The 19,296-nt window shown below is 46.0% G+C and overlaps 1 protein-coding gene across 1 annotated transcript in view; it reads right to left on the bottom strand.

Annotated features, from left to right (window-relative positions):
- The window catches only part of Afg1l (AFG1 like ATPase), a gene marked incomplete at its 5' end in the record, with an annotated part of 171,909 nt that extends 152,615 nt beyond the window's left edge, over positions 1 to 19,294 (bottom strand). Inside the window, one exon of the mRNA XM_059272964.1 lies at positions 19,231 to 19,294. Coding sequence (XP_059128947.1) covers positions 19,231 to 19,294 — 64 coding nt within the window. The remainder of the gene's footprint in view (positions 1 to 19,230) is intronic.
- Positions 19,295 to 19,296: the final 2 nt, after the last annotated feature.

The following is a 19,296-nucleotide window of genomic DNA, read 5'->3' as shown; positions in this document are numbered from 1 at the left end:
GCCACACCTCCTCCAACAAGGCCACACCTCCTCCAACAAGGCCACACCTCCTCCAACAAGGCCACACCTCCTCCAACAAGGCCACACCTCCTGATCCCTGTCAACAGTGCCACTTTATAACTACCAAGCATCCAAATATATGAGCCTGTGGGGGCCCTTCCTATTCAAACTATCACAACACAGGAGAGAAAATCCTGAGATTCTTTTTCTAGAAATATAAAACATAAATAAAAAACCTCCATGGAGTGTGGGGGGGGGGAGAAAAAGAGGAAAAAGCCCACAAGAACTTAATAAGAAGTTAATCATTTTGGCAGTGATAAGGATCAGACCCCAGGCCCTACCAATGCTGGGCAACTGCTGTACCACTGAGGACCCACACACCCCAGCCTTGTAAATGTAACTAATGATTCTAGTTACTCCATACTCAAAATTAACAACAATGTGTTCAAATATGTAAAAGCTCTGCAAACAATTTTGCTAAAGTGAGACTCAGCTGGAAAACATTCTGTGCCATGTGTGATGGTGCATTCCCAACCACTCAGAATCACAGTTTTGAAGATACCTGGGGAAATTTAGAAAGACCTTATCGCAAAATAAAATCAAAATGGCCTAGCTAGCCCTGGGTTCTATCCCTATTATTACATATATAGATCAAAGAGGAAAAAAAAAAATCTGTGACAACTTCTCAGCCCCCAAACGTCTGAGAGCTGGGCATGGTGCACAGGGGGAATTCAAGGTGGCCACAGAAAGATCAAGAGTTCATCCAGGGGACAGAGCAGGTGGGTTTCTGTGAGTTCAAGGCCAGCCTGGTCTACACAGTGAGCTCTAGGCCACTAACCAGGGCTATACAGTGAGACCCCGTCACAAAAAAAGAAGAAGAAGAAGGAAGGAAACAAAACAAAATGCATAACTAAACACGGAAGCAAGCTACCACGTGTCTCAAACAAACGTAAAATATTTCCAAGGCAAAGAAAACTTTTTGTTTATCTCCAGGACACTCCAGGGCAGATGCATATCCAGAAGTGGTCAACAGAATTTGTGATTAGTCTATTTTCAAGTTATCAATAACAGCTCATGCCTATAATTCCAGTACTTAGTTGTGTGTATGCGTGTGATGTGTGTATGATGTGTTGAGTGTGAGCATGTATGATGTGTTGTGTGTGAGCATATATGATGTGTTGAGTGTGAGCATGTGTGATGTGTTGAGTGTGAGCATGTGTGATGTGTTGAGTGTGAGCATGTATGATGTGTTGAGTGTGAGCATGTGTGATGTGTTGAGTGTGGTGAGCATGTGTGATGTGTTGAGTGTGAGCATGTGTGATGTGTTGAGTGTGGTGAGCATGTATGATGTGTTGAGTGTGAGCACGTGTGATGTGTTGAGAAATCCTGTCTCAAAAGAGTGAAAGAAACTGGGGGGAGGGGAGGAACCAATCAATCAATAAATCAGTCAACAGCAGAGCAGACGGACAGGTGTCTGTAATCCCAGCTTCCAAAGTTAAGGCTACCCAAAGTGTGAGGCACAAGTTCGAGGCCAGTTGAGCTACACAGTGAGACCCTTTCCCTTCCAATACCCTGAAGAAACAAGAAACCCACAGGTTGTGAGAGGAGTGTGCGTACAACATAAAAGAAAGAAACCCACGGGTTGTGAGAGGCGTGTGCGTACAACATAAAAGAAAGAAACCCACAGGTTGTGAGAGGAGTGTGCGTACAACATAAAAGAAAGAAACCCACAGGTTGTGAGAGGAGTGTGCGTACAACATAAAAGAAAGAAACCCACGGGTTGTGAGAGGAGTGTGCGTACAACATAAAAGAAAGAAACCCACGGGTTGTGAGAGGAGTGTGCGTACAACATAAAAGAAAGAAACCCACGGGTTGTGAGAGGAGTGTGCGTACAACATAAAAGAAAGAAACCCACAGGTGAGAGGCGTGTGCGTACAACATAAAAGCCACGCGCTTTGTGTTCATTTGAACAGCTCGAGGTTTCCTTTCCACAGAGCGGATTCCATGCCAGGCACCGTGGTAATCCAGACTCGGGGAAACAGAGGCAAGAAGAACAGGGTAGCCTAGACTGCAAGAGACTCAGTCTCAAAAAAAAGAAAAAACTTTTGAAGAATCAACATTTGGAGTCATATTAAAATTTAAGGCTAGGCCGGGCGGTGGTGGCGCACGCCTTTAATCCCAGCACTCAGGAGGCAGAGACAGGTGGATCTCTGTGAGTTCGAGGCCAGCCTGGTCTACAGAGCGAGATCCAGGAAAGGTGCAAAGCTACACAGAGAAACTCTGTCTCAAAAAAAAAAAAAGTACAAATAAAGTTTAAGGCTGGAGGCATCCCCAACAGCAGAATAAAAATTTAAATATTGTTTTTAAGAACACAAGTGAAGCAGTTCTGAAAGGTGACAGAAAGCTGGCATTAGCAATCACCAACTTAAACCTCGAGACGGCGTTTTCTTAGTGTCTGACTTTTCCAGACAAATAGCAACAGCAACAGAACCGAGGGGACGGTTTTCCCTCACAGGAGAAAACTAAAATAACGGGAAAGGCCAGGAAAGCAGGGACCCAGCCAGGACGCAGAGCTAAGCATGGGAAGCTGCGGGTGTCACCTCACTGAAGCCACAGCCACAGCCACAGACCACAGCCACAGACCACGGCCACAGATCACAGACTGCTCCTGCATGTCGCCGCCAGGCAGCAGAGATTCAAGCACAAACCTCTCTCAGCTCCTTGAGCTTCTCGGTCAATCAGCACCTGGCTTTCTCTGGCTCCTGCAACAGGGCAGGGTCATAGGTCATCACCACTGCTGACCAAACCTCTTCCACCCCGCCAGAGCAGCTTTGTCAACTAAAAGCCCAGGGTCAAAGGGTCAGAGAGAAACTGCCCATGTGACTCTACTTAGCCCTTGTGTTCCACACAGCTGACCTGAAAAAACTGGAGGGCAATTCGATTTATGTACAATTATACATATAAAATACAGATATTAGAGGAAAACAAATGATGTAGTCCTCCACTATGAAGCTGACACCCAACACCCACCAAGTTAGGTGAGACCACAATGGCGACTCAGAGTGTCAGTGGTTACCATAAATGGATGAACCCGGGCACAGAATTTAACCATGGTGCATTTAAGTTTAAAAAGTAAGCCAGGCAGTGGTGGCACACACCTTTAATCCCAGCGCTCGGGAGGCAGAGGCAGGCGGATCTCTGTTAAATTTGAGGCCAACCTGGGCTACAGAGTGAGTTCCAGGAAAGCTACACAGAGAAACCCTGTCTCAAAAAAAAAAAGTAGCTGGGAGCCAAGTGTGGAACACATCTACAATCCCAACACTCGGGAGGCTGAGGCAAGGGGACCGCCACAATCTTGAAACCAATCTGGGCTACACAGCAAGAATGTCTCAAAAACAAAAGACTCTGCTGGACATGGTGGCCCCTCACGTAATCTCAGCACTTTCGTGGCAGAGGCAGAAGCCTGCAAGTCTGAGGGCAGACTGGCCACCCAGGCAGACCCTGACTCAAAATACTCTTCAATTACCTGTAAAAGAATCGACAGAAAAACAAAAACAAAAACAAAAACCATTAAACAGAAGAATTTACTTAAGCAGTGAACAACTGGAGAAACGAAGTGTCTACAGCACAAAGCTCTGTGCTCAACTGAGCTGCAAATACAATCCAGGCTCCAGGCTGAGCTAGACGGGTGCTGTAACTGTTCCCAAGAGACTGACAGTACCCTCCGAAAAACACTAACGTGGACAAAGACTCTAACAAAAGCACAAACGTGGACAAAGACTCTAACAAAAGCACAAACGTGGACAAAGACTCTAACAAAAGCACAAACGTGGACAAAGACTCTAACAAAAGCCTGGGCTGTAGCAAGGGGAAGGACGGGGTCTGTGAGATCCCAGAGCCAAAGACAGCAGCCTAGGCCAGGAAGTAAAGGAAGTGGCTGAGAGGAAACCACGCTTCCATGGAGATCCAAGGGACGAAAGGAATCAGCCCGGGGAAGGGAGGGAGGTGGCACACTGGTGAGCCAGAAGGCTGGAAAGGCAAGTGTGTGGACACACAGCTCAGTATGACTCTGGAATCAAGTGGAAGGGGGTGCCAGGAACTGCAGAGTGAGAGCCCGTCTCCCCCCAAAAAAGGCTAAATAGTATCAACCAATATGCAAGGTCCATATGAAAAACATCAAAATCTTTCACAAAGGCATAAGGAAAATATGAAAAAAGAAGCATATTATAGGAAGGGAAGATAAAACATTATAAATTACCAATTATTCCCAATTAATTTACAGAATAAATACTCCCACCAAAATCCTAACCTACAATTCTTAGAATCTACTGAAGGAGGGCTATGGAGACACTCCATTGGTAAAGTGCCTCCACGGACACCTGAGGACCTGAGCAGATCCCCAGCAGCCACATAAACCCATGGAGCAGAGTACAGACTGTAACCCCAGCTCTGGGGAGGCAGAGCCAGCAGATCCCGAGAGCTCACTGGCCACAGCCTAGCCAGGATGAGCTCCAGGATCAGTGAAGGACCCTGTCTCCAGACTGTCTCCTCTGTAGAGAGGACGGAAGGCCTCCCCTCTCCCTGGGATAGATGTCTGCACATGCTACACAAACATGGACCCTCACCGTACACATAGGAAGAAAGTGACAAAGAGATCGTGACTACCACATGTGGAAATAAATATGAAACACTCCAAATAAATATGAAAGCTCCGTATCTCTGCACTTGGGAGGTGGAGGCAGGTAGAGGATCAAGAGTTCAAAGCCAGCTTAGGATACTTGAAAACTATCTCAACCCTCTGACGCCCCCCCCCCTCTCTCTCTCTCTCTCACACACACACACACACACACACACACACACACACACTCGTACACCAGAGCACTCATGGGGAGGTCAGAGGACAACTTGTTACAGTCAGTTCTCTCCTTCCACCATGAGTCCCAGGGATAACTCAGGTCACTGGGTCACTGGGCTTGGGTCAAGCATCTTTACCCAACAAACTGGCCCAGCTCAGAATAGAAAAATCTTATCACTGTTTTCTTTTTTTTTTCTTTTATCAATTTGTAACTACACATTTGTTATTCATTTGAAAAGCACAAGAAGGAGGTACCATATCTGTATAACTCACTGTTTACTAAGAATCCACAGTGCCTAGTAGAGGCAGAGCAGATATGATAAGTACCCAGTATCTGCTGTGTGACTGAAGCCAGCTTCAGGGGCAGTAGGTCATTTAACAAGCAGCATCTAATACTGAAAAACACAGGCTTTAATTTAGAGTATATCCTACTGGAGACCAACACACCGGCCAGATAAGTTGTTTGTGGTGACTTGTTTGTTCTGGGGTGGGGTAGTATTGGCCCAGGTTGACCTCAAACTCACTACGTAGCTAAGGACAATCTGGCTGCTCATTCTCCTACCACCATCTATCTCCCAAGGGCTGGGATTATAAATCCACGCCCCTACAACCAGATTTAATGTAAATATTTTCAATTCAAAACAAACAAGGCACGTATATAGGAGTCATAGGAGTGTTTATCTCGGAGAAGTCTGTAGACTCTGTAGGGCTCAGTCCGTCCATCCGTGCTTATGGACTGCCACAAGCACCTTCCCACCACACCAGGGTTGCTACACAGAGACCACCGAAGCCAAAAGGATTATTTGCCCAAATGGAAAGTAGGGTTCTAGTCTCACATGCGCTCTCTCTAGGTCAAAGGTTGGGAAGATTTGTTTGTAGACCCCTAAGAAAGACGGGGTCTCCTAAGCCTTGAGGGTCTCGTCTGTAGCACAAGCCTGCTGACTGTGCCCCATCCCTTGGCACTGGAAGGACAGGTACTGGAGCACACAGGAAGCTCCGGGCCAAGAAAACAGAGAGTGCTATCTTCAGCAGGGTGTGAAGGTAGAGCCCTGACCTTTTGGGTTTTCTAACTACAACAAAAATAAACGAATGGACTATGACTAGTCTGGGTGTTATCACGCACCCGAAAACCCAGTACCCCACAGGTTAAGGTCAGAGGTTCTCAGACTCCAAAACAGTCAGGGCTACATGACAAGACCCTACAAGAAGTGGAGAGAAAGAGGGAGCTGGGGCGCTAGACAAAGCAACAGAAAGGAAAAATGGGCAAAAGCCTTAAAAATTCATGTCATGAATCATGAAACAGCCTATTTAATTGTCCAGTAAGTATATGCAAAGGTGCTCAACATCAATCGTACGAACTGAAATTCTCAGGAAAAAGGCCAGACCTCTCCTTAGGATTCTGCAGTACCGCGTGACTGACTAGTCGCTGTAGAGCGTTGGAATGTTGCAGATCCAGCGCCGGATTATCTTGGGTTATCTTTAGTTTCCTTAACACCTGACTCACTGCCCCCCTCAGTGTCGGATCTGCCGTCCTTGTGACTACTAGGCAAAACCTTCTGGAATGTATTAACCAGACCACCAGCTTTCACCAACCCAAAAGCTAAGAATGGCCTCGGATCCCCTCTTGCTGTAACCACCACTGCGGTGCTTTGAATGAGGACGGCCCATAGGCTCATATATCTGAATGCTTGGTCCCAGTTGGAGGAAACATTTGGGAACAATTAGGTGTGGCCTCTTTGGAGAAGGGGTGTCACGGGGTGGGGTGGGGGTGGACTTTGAGGTTTCAGAAACCCACAGCATTCCCAGTAGGTCTCTGTCTGTATCTCTGACTGTAACTTGATCTCTCTGTGTGTCTCTCTCTGTCTCTCTGTCTGTATCAGTCTCCCTCAGTGTGTGTCTCTATGTCTGTGTGTCTGTGTGTGTGTCTCTCTCTCTGTGTCTCTGTCTCTCTGTATCAGTCTCTCTCTCTCTCTGTCTGTGTGTGTGTGTGTGTGTGTGTGTGTCTCTCTGTCTGTGTCTCTGTCTCTCTGTATCAGTCTCTGTGTGTGTGTGTGTGTGTGTGTCTGTGTGTGTTTGTGTGTGTCTGTCTATCTATGTCAGTCTCCTCTGTCTCTGTCTCTCTGACTCATGCTTGTGGCCCAAGACAGACATGCTCAGCTGCTGCTCCAGAGCCACGCTGTCTGCCTAAAATCAAATGCTTCCTTTTGTAAGTTGCCTTGATCACGGTGTTTTGTCACAGTAAGCGAAAGTAACCTAGACACTACCTGATTACGAGATGCCAGATGTTGAGAAGACAGCCGGTCTCTGAGAAGGGACAGGCCGAATCCAAAACGGAATCAACGGTCTGATGTGCCCCAGTACGTTCAAATGCCAATGTGTTTGAAGAGCATCTTGACTTACTACTTTCTTCGGTAACTATAGAAACATAAGGGAACCATTACCACATTGGAACACAGTATTTGAGGCCATCTGAACCCATGTCCCGGGCCATCATTACTCCTATTGGGCTCCAGAATAAACTATTTCTCAATCACTTTGAAGAGAGAGCTGTGTTTTTCATCAACACTAGTCATCAGAGAAAAGGCAAAACAAAATATATAACAAATATTGGAACATATTTACTACAGTGGCTAAAACACTCCCGCCCGCCCCGCCCCCCGACAGGGTTTCTCTGTGTAGTTTTGGTGCCTGTCCTGGATCTCGCTCTGTAGACCAGGCTGGTGGCCTCGAACTCACAGAGATCTACCTGGCTCTGCCTCCCGAGTGCTGGGATTAAAGGCGTGCACCACCACCGCCCAGCTGGCTAAAATACTTTTAAAAATATTAATACGATATATGTGTGAGCTAAAATCTCACATAATGCCAGTGAAAACATGGTTTGAGAATCTTGGAGTGCTAGCCCACACCTCAGGTGACTGAGGCAGGAGGATTGAAAGTTGGGCTCTTCTGACCCTAGAAGCAGTAGGTCAGGAGTTCAAGGTCAGCCTCAACTACAAATCTATTATGAATCCAACCTGGGCTACAAGAGACTAAAAAAGAAAAGAAAGGAAAAGAAAAGCAGCCAAACGTGGTGGTTCACTCCTTTAATCCAGCACTTGGGAGACAGAGACAGGCAGATCTCTGTGGGTTCGAGGCTGCCTAGCCTATCTAGTGAGTTCTGCCAGGGCTACACAGTGAGAACCTGTCTCAAAAAAACAAACAACAAAAAAAATAATTAATAAGTTGATATAACCATTTTGGAAAACTGGAGTTATCCAATCTAGCTAAATATATGCATATTATATGAAGCAATAATTATATTCCTAGTTATAGATTCAACAAAAAGTATATATCTGCACCAAAATATAATACACAGACATATTCATAGCAGTATCATAACTAGTATTAGGTAAAAATTGGGAAGTACCCCAGTATCTAAAAACATAAAATGGATTTACAAACGGTGGTGTTGAGGGACTGGAGAAATGGTTCAATTGTTAGAAACACTTGCTGCTCTTGCAGAGGACCTGGGCTTGGTTCCTACCACCACATCCCACAACCACAAGTAACTTCAGTCCAAGGGATCTAACACACTCTTGGGACCTCCAAGGGTACCAGGCATGTATGCGGTGCACATACATACATGCAAGCAAAACACTCATACACATAAACTAGAATGAACCTGAAAATAATTTCAACTGACATTAGGAATTAGAGGTTTAGACTAATGATAGAATGTTTGCCGAACATATCTAAGGCCCTGGGTTTGATCCCCTGTATAGTGAAAGGGGGGAAAAGTCATTTGCTAGGCACACCTCTGTGAGTGCCTGTGTCCTGGCTACTAGTGGGGCTAAGGCAGAATTGCTTGAGTCCAAGAGTTTGAGATCTGCCTAAGAGACACAGGGGACTCTGTCTCAAAACAAAAAAAAAGGAAAGGAAAATTAAAAAACCCAGCTGGGTGTGGTGGTGCATGCCTGGAACCTCCAGCACTCAGGAAGCTGAGTCCGGACAACAAATGTAAATTCTAGACCAGCCTTGTTTACATCCTTGTTTACATAACAAGCTCCAGGATAGCCAGGACTATATAGAATGTGTTCCTATTTAAAAAAAAAAAACAAAACAGAATACTTACTACCAAACAAACAAAAACTGTGGTATAGTAAGTCACAGTCATTTATTTAGCGAGAGAATGATAGATCAATACACATGAAGAAAACTTTAATTCTGGATTCCTTCACAAACATAATGTTCAGGGAAGTAATCCAGAATTACACTCCTATTTTAGTTTGCTTTCTATTGCTGTGATAAAACACTGACCAAACAACTTCAGGAGGAAAGGGTTTATTTGGCTTACAGGACCCAGTCAGGGTCCACCATCAAGGGAAGTCAGGGCAGGAACTCAAACAGGAACCTGGAGGCAGGAACTGAAGCAGAGACCATGGAGGAATGCTGCTTACTGATTTGCTTCCCTGGTTTGCTCAACCACGTTTCATATACAGCCCAGGACCACCTGCCTAGGGATGGGGCCTCCCACAGTGGGATAAGCCCTCCTTCATCAATTAGCAATTTTAAAAATGCCCCAAAGACATAACCATAGGCCAATCTAATGGATGCAATTCCTCAATTGGGGCTTCTTCTTCCCGGGTCTCTCTAGTTTGTGTCAAGTTGACCAAAACCAGGCATCACATAAATCAACCAATGGTAATATAACTCAGTGTCAAGTGCCCCTGGGATGGGGTGGGAATAATCAAAGCCTCAGGATGCACAAGTATTCTATTCCTTTTTCTGGAAGCCAAGGGTGGTGGTATATGCCCGTATACAGTCAGCACTCAGGTTGCTGTGACCAAGGCCAACTTTTACAACATAGTGGATTCCACCTACGTGTATATAACAAGACTCTGTCTCAAAAAAAAAAAAAAAAAAAAAAAAAAAAAAGGAAAGACCCAGGCTATCTACAGAGGCTCCATGGACGATCTTAGAAACACTATGTTCTGTTTGGTGGCCCCACCTGTGGGCCAAACACTGGGCACTGGGGGTGCTAAGGCAATAGAGTCATCGCTTGTTCCAGAACAGGGTGGGCTAGGTTGGCCTCGTCTCAAAAAAGCAAAAAAAGAAGCATTGAAAGTCACTTTCTAGACTGCAAATCACTGAATCAGTGGATGGATCCCTGTGCCATGGTTAACCTTAAGCATTCTCTAGATTCAGGCCGCTTCACCATTCTGTACAAGATGGACTGGAGTACTCACTGACTGAAAGCCACTGTCCCTGACTTCATTCTGTACAAGATGGACTGGAGTACTCACTGACTGAAAGCCACTGTCCCTTACCTCATCGTTCTGAACAAGATGGACTAGAGTACTCACTGACTGAAGGCCACTGTCCTGGACCTCATCGTTCTGTACAAGATGGACTGGAGTACTCACTGACTGAAGACCACTGTCCCCGACCTCATCGATCTGTACAAGATGAACTGTGCACTCACTGACTGAAAGCCACTGTCCCCGGAGCTTCGTATCCGAGGCTCAGCTACTGCTGACACACCACACATTTCTGACAGCTTTCAAATGACTACCTCACAACAGCTATTTGAGTCTCGCCAATGATCAACAGGAAGACACAGACTGATCAACCCCACTCCAAAGAGGAGGAAATAGACCCAGCGTGGAATCAAGAGGGCGACCAAAGCCCTCCAGGTCATGTGTTAGCGGGCACCTGGGATCACATATGCCTGCTGGTCCTAAGTCCGAACTAATGGAAAATTCTTCAAAATACCAGTTATGGAATGAAGAAACTTCAGTTCTTCATGAAGGGAAAAAAAACTCATGCTTAGTTAAATGAAATCAAAACTCTATAAGGCATTCCGATTTCCAGTTTAAAATGTTTACCCAACTGCTGTGAGAAAAATGCACAATCAGGAAAAGCACATTTAATATTTCTAAAGGGCTGGATTAAAATTTCAGCTGTAAACTTCATTACTGTAATTAGATTTTTAATGCATATTTATTAAACATCATTCAAATACTGTGTACAAATTATTCCTGAGTTATTTGTACATTTGTGTGATTCCAGCAAACTGTCAACAGTAGCCACTGACCAGTGATGTCCTGCTGCGGTAGCAGGAGTGAACCCCGGGTCACAGGCAGCTCCTCTGTCTTCTGTTCCGTCCTAATCATACCCCAAAGATAAATAAATCTTCAGTTTCTTTTTTGAGAAACTGAAATGGTCATGAAGGACTCAAAAAGTCAAGCCTTCTCGGTGACATTAAAGACCTACGTTTGATTTGCTGATGAGTAAACAAGGTACAGAATAAAGAAAATCAAATCTTAATTAAACTCTTTCTTTAGAAAAACAACATAAGCCATCATCAAGGAATGCATCACATGATGATTTACTTTATTTATAAAAGGCTGATTTAGGGGCTTCAAAAGGGTGCTTTTGATTTAAATAGAAAAATTATGAAAATTAAAACTAAATGCTTCCTGGTTATCATTCTTTTCCTTTAGAAGGTAGTTAATGTTAAATGTGCCAATGTGTATAACGTTACAAAAGGAAAAAAAAAACAGTACTTTAAATTTCATGATAACAAATCAGTAAAACTCTGCCTAAAAATCTGAATAAAACCATTCTGAAGTAATCATGGGTACAGCCCAGCATATTGAGTAGTAACTCCTTAGTATTCACCCTGCTCACACACCATTTGATAATGAGGCCTAAGAGATTCCTTTATTTCAAATGATAAAGACAATGACTGATCTCTTTGTTGTGTTGTTTGTTTGAGGCAGGGACTCATGCAACCCAGACTGGCCTCAAACTCACTATGTAGCTGAGGATAACCTTGAGCTTCGGGTCTTACCACCTCCACCTTCAGCATGCTGCAGTTACGAGTGTGTGCCACCATATTGGGTTTATGAGTTATCAAACCCAGGGCACTATGCATGGCAGATAAGCACTTTACCTACTGAGTTTCATTCCCAGCCCTGGTTTATTTTAAACTGGATAGATTCATCCACATACAAATGAGGGTTTTTAAATGGAGTCTGCTGGAGTTACATTTAAAATGTAACCCCGTGAGAGAACTACCATAAGAATCACATGTTCGTGGATGGAGCTGGATGACATCACACTAAGTGAAACAAGCCAGGCACCGACAGACAAACACTGCCTACTGCATGTTCACACTTACACACGGAAGCTAAAGTGGATTTCCAGAGAAGGAGAGGGTTGAATGGTTGGCACTTGATAGGCTAGAGATGAAGGGGGCGGAGGAAGGCCAGCTAATGGGTCTCAAAACACAGAGGGATGACTACAGTTTACAATGTACTATATATCACTAAGACGTAATAGAGGGAGCTGGAGGGTTCCCAGCAGAAATAAGTAATAAATGTTGAAGGAGACAGATTGGTAATTGTTTGTGTTGACATCATTTACACACTGTATCTATGGGTCCAATTATTGCATTCTACCCCACAGATGTGCACAACTGAAAATGAGTTTTCAAAGGACAAAAAAAGAATGGTACTGCACCTGACCAGGAAACCTCCTCCCTGCCAGCTAGCTCTCATTAGTGCTGAGGTTATCCCAGCCACTAAGGAAGAAAAGACATCAATAATTGGACCCACAGCTGGATCCTGAATCCTGCCATGCCGACCTGCCAGACAGGATGGGACTGGAGTAGTGATGTATGATTGTTACGGAGTAACCAACTTCTCTCTGGCTGGATTCGAGGTTTCTCCACAGGAGGAAAGGCATGCCTGGTACTGCACACCTAGTCAGAAGATGCAGGGGAAGGGTCGCTGGAGCAGGGCACGGTTAGAACCTGCAACTGTTGTCTTGCTAGGTGGCCATGCTGTCCAATGCCTTCTAAACATGTTCACTTATACCCATAAACACCTATCCTCTCAGCCGTGGCCAGAAAAGCTTTCTGCAGTGGGTAGTGGTGAGTACAGATCACAGCTAACCGGTCCAAGTACTGAGAATAAGGCCCTTAAGTGCTCAGCCCTAAATGGGACGTCTATTATCAACTCCTACCCACTCCCAAAGCCACAAGCTCCACCAGGGTTCAGGCAACATCACAGAAGAGGGGACAGGAAGAGGGGACAAAGAGCCAGAGGATGGGGGTGAGTGCTGGGAAAGGCTTACTGAGAAATACTGTCCTCTGAATATGGCATGGCTGTCACCCGTGTGAACTCAAGCCAGCCAGCATCCAAGCATGACGGAGGGAGGGGCCCAAGGACTCTCCCCACCGAGGAGTTCTTCGCAGTTGGCTGCTGAGGGAAGGATGATTTTCTTCGGTAGAGTAGCCACCGGGAGGTTGCCCGTTCTCCAGTGACTGCCCTACACCGTGTCAGATTGGCAACACTTGGTGGGTTATAAGAAAAAAATAAAGCTGGGCATAGTGGAGCACACCTTTAATCCCAGCCAGCACTTGGGAGGCAGAGGCAAGCGGCTCACTGTAAAATTGAGTCCAGCCTGGTCTATACAGTGAGTTCCAGGACAGCCAGAGCTACATAGTGAGACCCTGTCTTCAAACAAACAAACAAACAAAAAAAGAAGAAGAAAGAAAGAAAGAAAGAAAGAGAGAGAGAGAGAGAGAGAGAGAGAGAGAGAGAGAGAGAGAGAAAGAAAGAAAGAAAGAAAGAAAGAAAGAAAGAAAGAAAGAAAGAAAGAAAGAAAAGAAGGGACAAGGTATGAGGGGTTATGTTGGGAGAGTCTGGGGGAGTAGAGAAGATCAAAACACGTTGTATACATGTATTAAGTTGCTGAAGAATACATTGAAGCCATGAATTTTAAAAGAGAATTGCATGTCCAAGCTCTGTCACTTCCTAACTGAAAACTGCCACCTGGTAGAGAACACACACAGAAAACGTGTTGCCAAGAGCAGCCTCGGCAATGAGAGCAATAAGAGAAGAAATGGGAAGGGCTAGCCTGGGCCAACAAGGAGGCTCAGCAGGTGAAGGTGCTGTCTGCACAGGCCTGACACCTGAGTCTCATCCTCGGAACCCGCACAAAGATGGAAGGAGAGAACTGAGTCCAGAGTTGTCCTTTGAGCTCCATATGAGGGTCACAGCTTGTACACCCAAACACCCCCCCCCACACACACACACACACATACAGACACACACACATACAGACACACACACACACACACACACACACACACACAATAATATTGTTTAAAGAAGAATCAGTACACTGTGATGTGCTTAAGAGATTCATACAGCACTCAGGAAGCAGAAGCAGGAGATCTCTGAGCTCAAGGCCAACCTTGTCTACAGAGCGAGTTCCAAGACAGCCAGGGCTATATAGAGAAACCCTATCTCGAAAAAAATAAAATAAAATAAAAGAGTGGGTATGAGTACTGATCTCTAATAATAAATGCTAATGGATTTGAATTGTTTCATATCCAAACAGTCACCAAATTGAGAACTACGAAGGACGTCCACAGGGCTAATGTACAAGCATAAGGACCTGCCCTCAGTCCCAGCTCCCACGTAAAAAGTCTGGCAAGGGAGTAGTCGGTCCATGTTTATAATCCAGTGCTGAGACGGTGACAAGTAGATCCCTACAGGTCACTGGCCAGCCAACCTACTCTACTCAGGAGACCTAGGTCTCATGACACACCTTTTCAAAAAAGCAGGTAGATGGATCCTGAGAAACAAAACCCAAAGCTGACCTTTGGCTACCACTTTCACACGTGCGTGCGCACGCATGCATGCACGCGCGCACGAAATAAGTCCTAAGACCATTTTGCACTAGTAATAACTCTACTGAGCCACACGGTGAAACAGGAGCTACTTCCGCTCTCATTAGGAAGATCTCTTCCGTTCATGTCCTGAAGATGAGATTGTGAGCTGGAGGTAAGAAAGGAGTTACCATCTAACAGCAATGCCTAAAGACATAGTGCATGCCTCCACAAGGTGCCATAACAAAGAAGTCCTGAGATTTGATCCTCGTAGTCCCTTGCCTCTAGGAAACACACTTTCCCTAGGCTACCTTAAGTCAGAATTTTAGACAGAAGTTTTTGTATTTTGGAAAACCTGGAGATGCCCTCCTTTTGATGTGCACCCCAGTTCTCCATGTCTTCTCTGGTCTTCTTGGAGGCATCTTCTTTCCATAATGCTGTGGGATGTTCTGTATGGCAAATGTGTTGCTCTGATTGGTCAATAAATAAAACACTGATTGGCCAGTGGCTAGGAGGAAGTATAGGCGGGACAAGGAGGAGAAGGCTGGGAAGTGCCAGCCGCCACGATGAGAAACAGCATGTGAAGATGCCGGTAAGCCACGAGCCACGTGGCAAGGTATAGATTTATAGAAATGGGTTAATTTAAGCTGTAAGAACAGTTAGCAAGAAGCCTGGTACGGCCATACAGTTTGTAAGCAATATAAGTCTCTGTGTTTACTTGGTCGGGTCTGAGCGGCTGTGGGACTGGCAGGTGATAGAGATTTGTCCTGACTGTGGGCCTGGCAGGAAAACTCTAGCTACTCCATAACATGCACGTCTTCCTTAGGACTCACTTTTTGCACTTTCTGCTCTACACAGCTGCCCAGTCGAGTCCTCCCGTGTGCTTCCCACTGCCTCCTCTTTCCTCCTCCCTCTCGCATCCCATAACTAACTGGGCTCAGCTGCCTAGCACCATCACAAACACCCCAAGCTTAAAGAGTCAAAACCGAACCTTGGGGGTCAGGGAGATGGCCCGGCTTGCTGCCCTTCCACAGAACCCGAGTCGTTTTGTGAAGAACTTTTAAAGCCCAAAAATGGAACTGCTCCTTTGGGGCTCTTTTTCTGTTTTGACTTAGTCACCCAAACAGGGAACTCCACATTGATAACAGATTTTCCTCATCTCTTGCAGGACTTGTCACATCGATCAATCGGCCATCTCTGGATACCCTCCTGGCCACCCTGCCCTTCACCATAGCAACAATTTAGGCCTAGCCAAACCGCCTTCTCAACGATTTGAACTTCCAAGTTCCCACCCTATCTCAGTCCCCCATGCCGGCCGGCATCCTGATGTTTCCAGGCAGCCCTGGGAGCACTCGTGCTGAAACAGATCTGCCCACAGCTCTTCCAAAGCAAGCTCCACAGCATCTCCCTAAGCTTCGACAGCTCCCTTGGCATCAACAGCTCTTTGAAAGCAAGGGCAGCTCCCCGTCCCAGCTTCATCTCTGGCTGCTCTCCCTCAGAACCATAAAAACCAGCAAGGGTCATACGCTGTTCTCGCCACACTTGGCTGAAAAAAAACAAACAAACGACGCTCAGAGTGTAAGAAAAAGAAATGACTAGCAGTCTGCCGAGAATATAGAAAAGGCTCAGCTGGGCCTGGTGGCTCACACCTGTAACCACAGCTGGGAGGCCAAGACATGGGGACTGCAAGTCTGAAGCCAGCCTAGAGAATGACGCAGCAAGTGAGTTTCAGGCCCGCTCTAGCCAAGGCCCTGGTTCAAACATATGTGTGTATGAATGTATGTAAATGTGTGTGTGTGTGTGTGTGTGTGTGTGTGTGTGTGTGTGCGCGCATATATATATAAAAGAAAAAAAGAAAGGGCCCATCACATATTAGCTATCAAATGTTAGGTATCATAACTCTATCTCCCTTCTATGTGCTAGGACCCAGTTCATTCACACATCTCCTTACATTTAGTACAAGACCTAAACTGAATTAACAGTGTTGTCACATTTCTACCTATACCCCGGCCACCATGATTTTGTTGTCGTCCTTAGGTGTTTATTCGTTTGCTGAGACAGAGCTCGACTTGAACTCATTACGTAGCTCAGGCTGGCTCAAACCTACTGTGATGTTATGAACGGACAACAGTGTTATGATTACCACCTGAGCCCCCAACCACAGACGGCACTCTGCTGTCTAATAAGTCTTCCTTCTAACTATTAAGAGATTTAAAATAGCCAGGCAGTAATGGCACACGTTTTTAATCCCAGCACTCGAGAGGCAGAAGCAGGCGGATCTCTGTGAGTTCGAGGTCAGCCTGGTCTACTGAGTAAGTTCCAGGACAGCCGGGGTTCCACAGAGAAACCCTGTCTTGGGGGGAGGGGGGGCCCGAGAGGTTTAAAACTTGCACAGTAAATGAAGATTTACTGAGACCTAAAGAAAACAGGCAGTGAAATCAACCGTTTAAATTACAGAAAATACCCAAATCCACCTAATGGAAAATTGCATATCCCAAAATGAAATTCACAATGTTGTGCCTCCTAAGGGCCCACAAACTTTTCAAGGTTGAGTGTACAAAATGGCTGAGCCAGGCCTAGCATTAAAGTAACATAAGACATTAAAAACAAAATTAAGGGAATTAAAGACATGGCGCATGGTTAAGAGCACTGGCTGCTCTTGCAGAGGACCCAGGCCGGGTTCTCAGCTCCCACATGGCAGCTTCTAACTGTCTGTGACTCCAGTTCCAGGGGATCTGACGTCCTCTTCCGACCACTGCAGACACTAGGCATATATGTGGTACACATACACACATGCAGGCCAACACTCATACACATAAAATAAGTAAGTGTTAAAAAGTAATTAAGGAGCTGGGCGGTGGTGGCGCACGCCTTTAATCCCAGCATTCAGGAGGCAGAGCCAGGCAGATATCTGTGAGTTCGAGGCCAGCCTGGGCTACAGAGTGAGTGCCAGGAAAGGCGCAAAACTACACAGAGAAACCCTGTCTCGAGAAAAAAAAAAAAAAAAAAAAAAAAAGTAATTAAGGAATGACCTGGTGGTGCAGGGCCTGCAATCCCGGCTATTCATGAGTTTAAAGAAGGAGGGCTTCAGGGTTCAAGCCCCCCCTGAACTAGAGTGAACTCAAAGCCAGCCCAGGATGCAAGTGAGACCACATCTCAAAAAAGAGAAGGGAACTGAAGAGCTCAGCGGGAAGGCTCGCCTAGCCCTCAGGAGACCTTGAGGTCAAGCACAGCAGAGCCAAACATCAGCAAAGCCTGCCCTTCCTTTCCTTATATTCTTGTCCATCACTGATTTCCTTCCTTTGTTTAAGCCAATGTTTTCTAAATGAAACTTCAAACAAGAAAAAAAATGGAGATAAAATAGAAGTGTGAATACTAAATACCCCCCCGGGGAGGGGGGGGTTATTTCTTGATGTCACGTGGGGGGGATGGTCAAGAAAGGGGCAGAAAATTGTAAACCAGACTCAACGGATCAGATTTAAACTTCAATATTTCACTTGTTGTTTAGAAAATGGAAGGGAATATTTTTACTTTATTTAAAAAAAAACAACTCTGTGTGTGTGTGTGTGTGTGAGAGAGAGAGAGAGAGAGAGAGAGAGAGAGAGAGAGAGAGAGAGAGAGAGAGAGAGAGAGGAGAGAGAGAATAAGAGAATATGAGGACAAGCGGTGGGCCTTGGTCCTCTCCTTCCACCACGTACATCCCGGGGATTGAATTCAGGCCTGACAGCAGGCTCTCTGCCAGTTGAACCATCTAAGGCTAATAGTTCTAGTAAAATTTCAATGACTGAAGGAAACCTATTTTGAGATGATGAGAATCAGTATTAAGTCACATACTTTGTTAAATTCTATCAACTTACTAAGGTATATAAAGAGGCACTTGGAGATGGGAAGAGGAAAAACACAACTGTGGATGGGGGAAGACCATGAGAATAATAACGTCATTCATTCGAAAAGACACCAACCACGCTCCTAAGTGCTGGGGACACAACGGCACAGGGTTTGATGTCTTTTAGAGTAACCAGCAGTTCAGCGAACACAGCGATAAAATTAGCACTTCTGGGAAACTGAAGCAGGAGGGTCTCAAGTTCCAGGTCAGCCTGCACCCCACAGCGAGACCATGTCTCAAACAATAAATTAGCACCCTTGTGGACTTGGTTAGTCAAAATATTATGCACTTATGCACGAACACACAACAGTAGAACGAATGAATCCAAGGGCTGTGACCAAACAAAAACAAAAACAAAAACAAAAACTGACGCCTCCAGGAATTAAGGAACATTAGGAATCCAGGAACACTTGAGCCTGCCTCTAGAATGGGGGCGGGGCGGGGGCACGGGGTCCGTGGCATAGCTCGTAAGCCCATTACCAGCCTGGAACCTGGTGGTGCCGGGTCCCCTGCCACCAACTCCACACTTGCTTACCCCATCCCTCCGAGCCGGGCACTTGCACACCTGCGCTCTCCAGCGCTCAGCGGCCGAGGGAGGATCTGGGTTGACCTCTGACCCTCAGATGGAGGTTAAGCTCGGGGAGGCAGCTGCCCGGGGTGCTCAGAGCTCCTTCGGGACAACGAGGCACCAGGGGTCAGGGGACACAAACTCTCCTCGAGGATCCTTACAACCTGCGGGGCCAGGGGGTGCAGCTGTGCAGCTGGGAGGGATCGGGGAGCGGGGTGACCCCAGAGCCTGCCCGGCCCGCTCGTGACACGGTCACTGACCTTTCCAAAGGGGGCTCCCGGGGCCAGGGGCCGGAGGAGGGATTGCGACGGCCCGCGCCCCGCACC

This window comes from Peromyscus eremicus, chromosome 8b (genome assembly GCF_949786415.1).
Source record: "Peromyscus eremicus chromosome 8b, PerEre_H2_v1, whole genome shotgun sequence".
In the NCBI taxonomy this organism is placed as follows: Eukaryota; Metazoa; Chordata; class Mammalia; order Rodentia; family Cricetidae; genus Peromyscus; species Peromyscus eremicus.
Note: the sequence above shows the minus strand (reverse complement) of the source record. Positions and strands in the feature narration are given on the sequence as shown.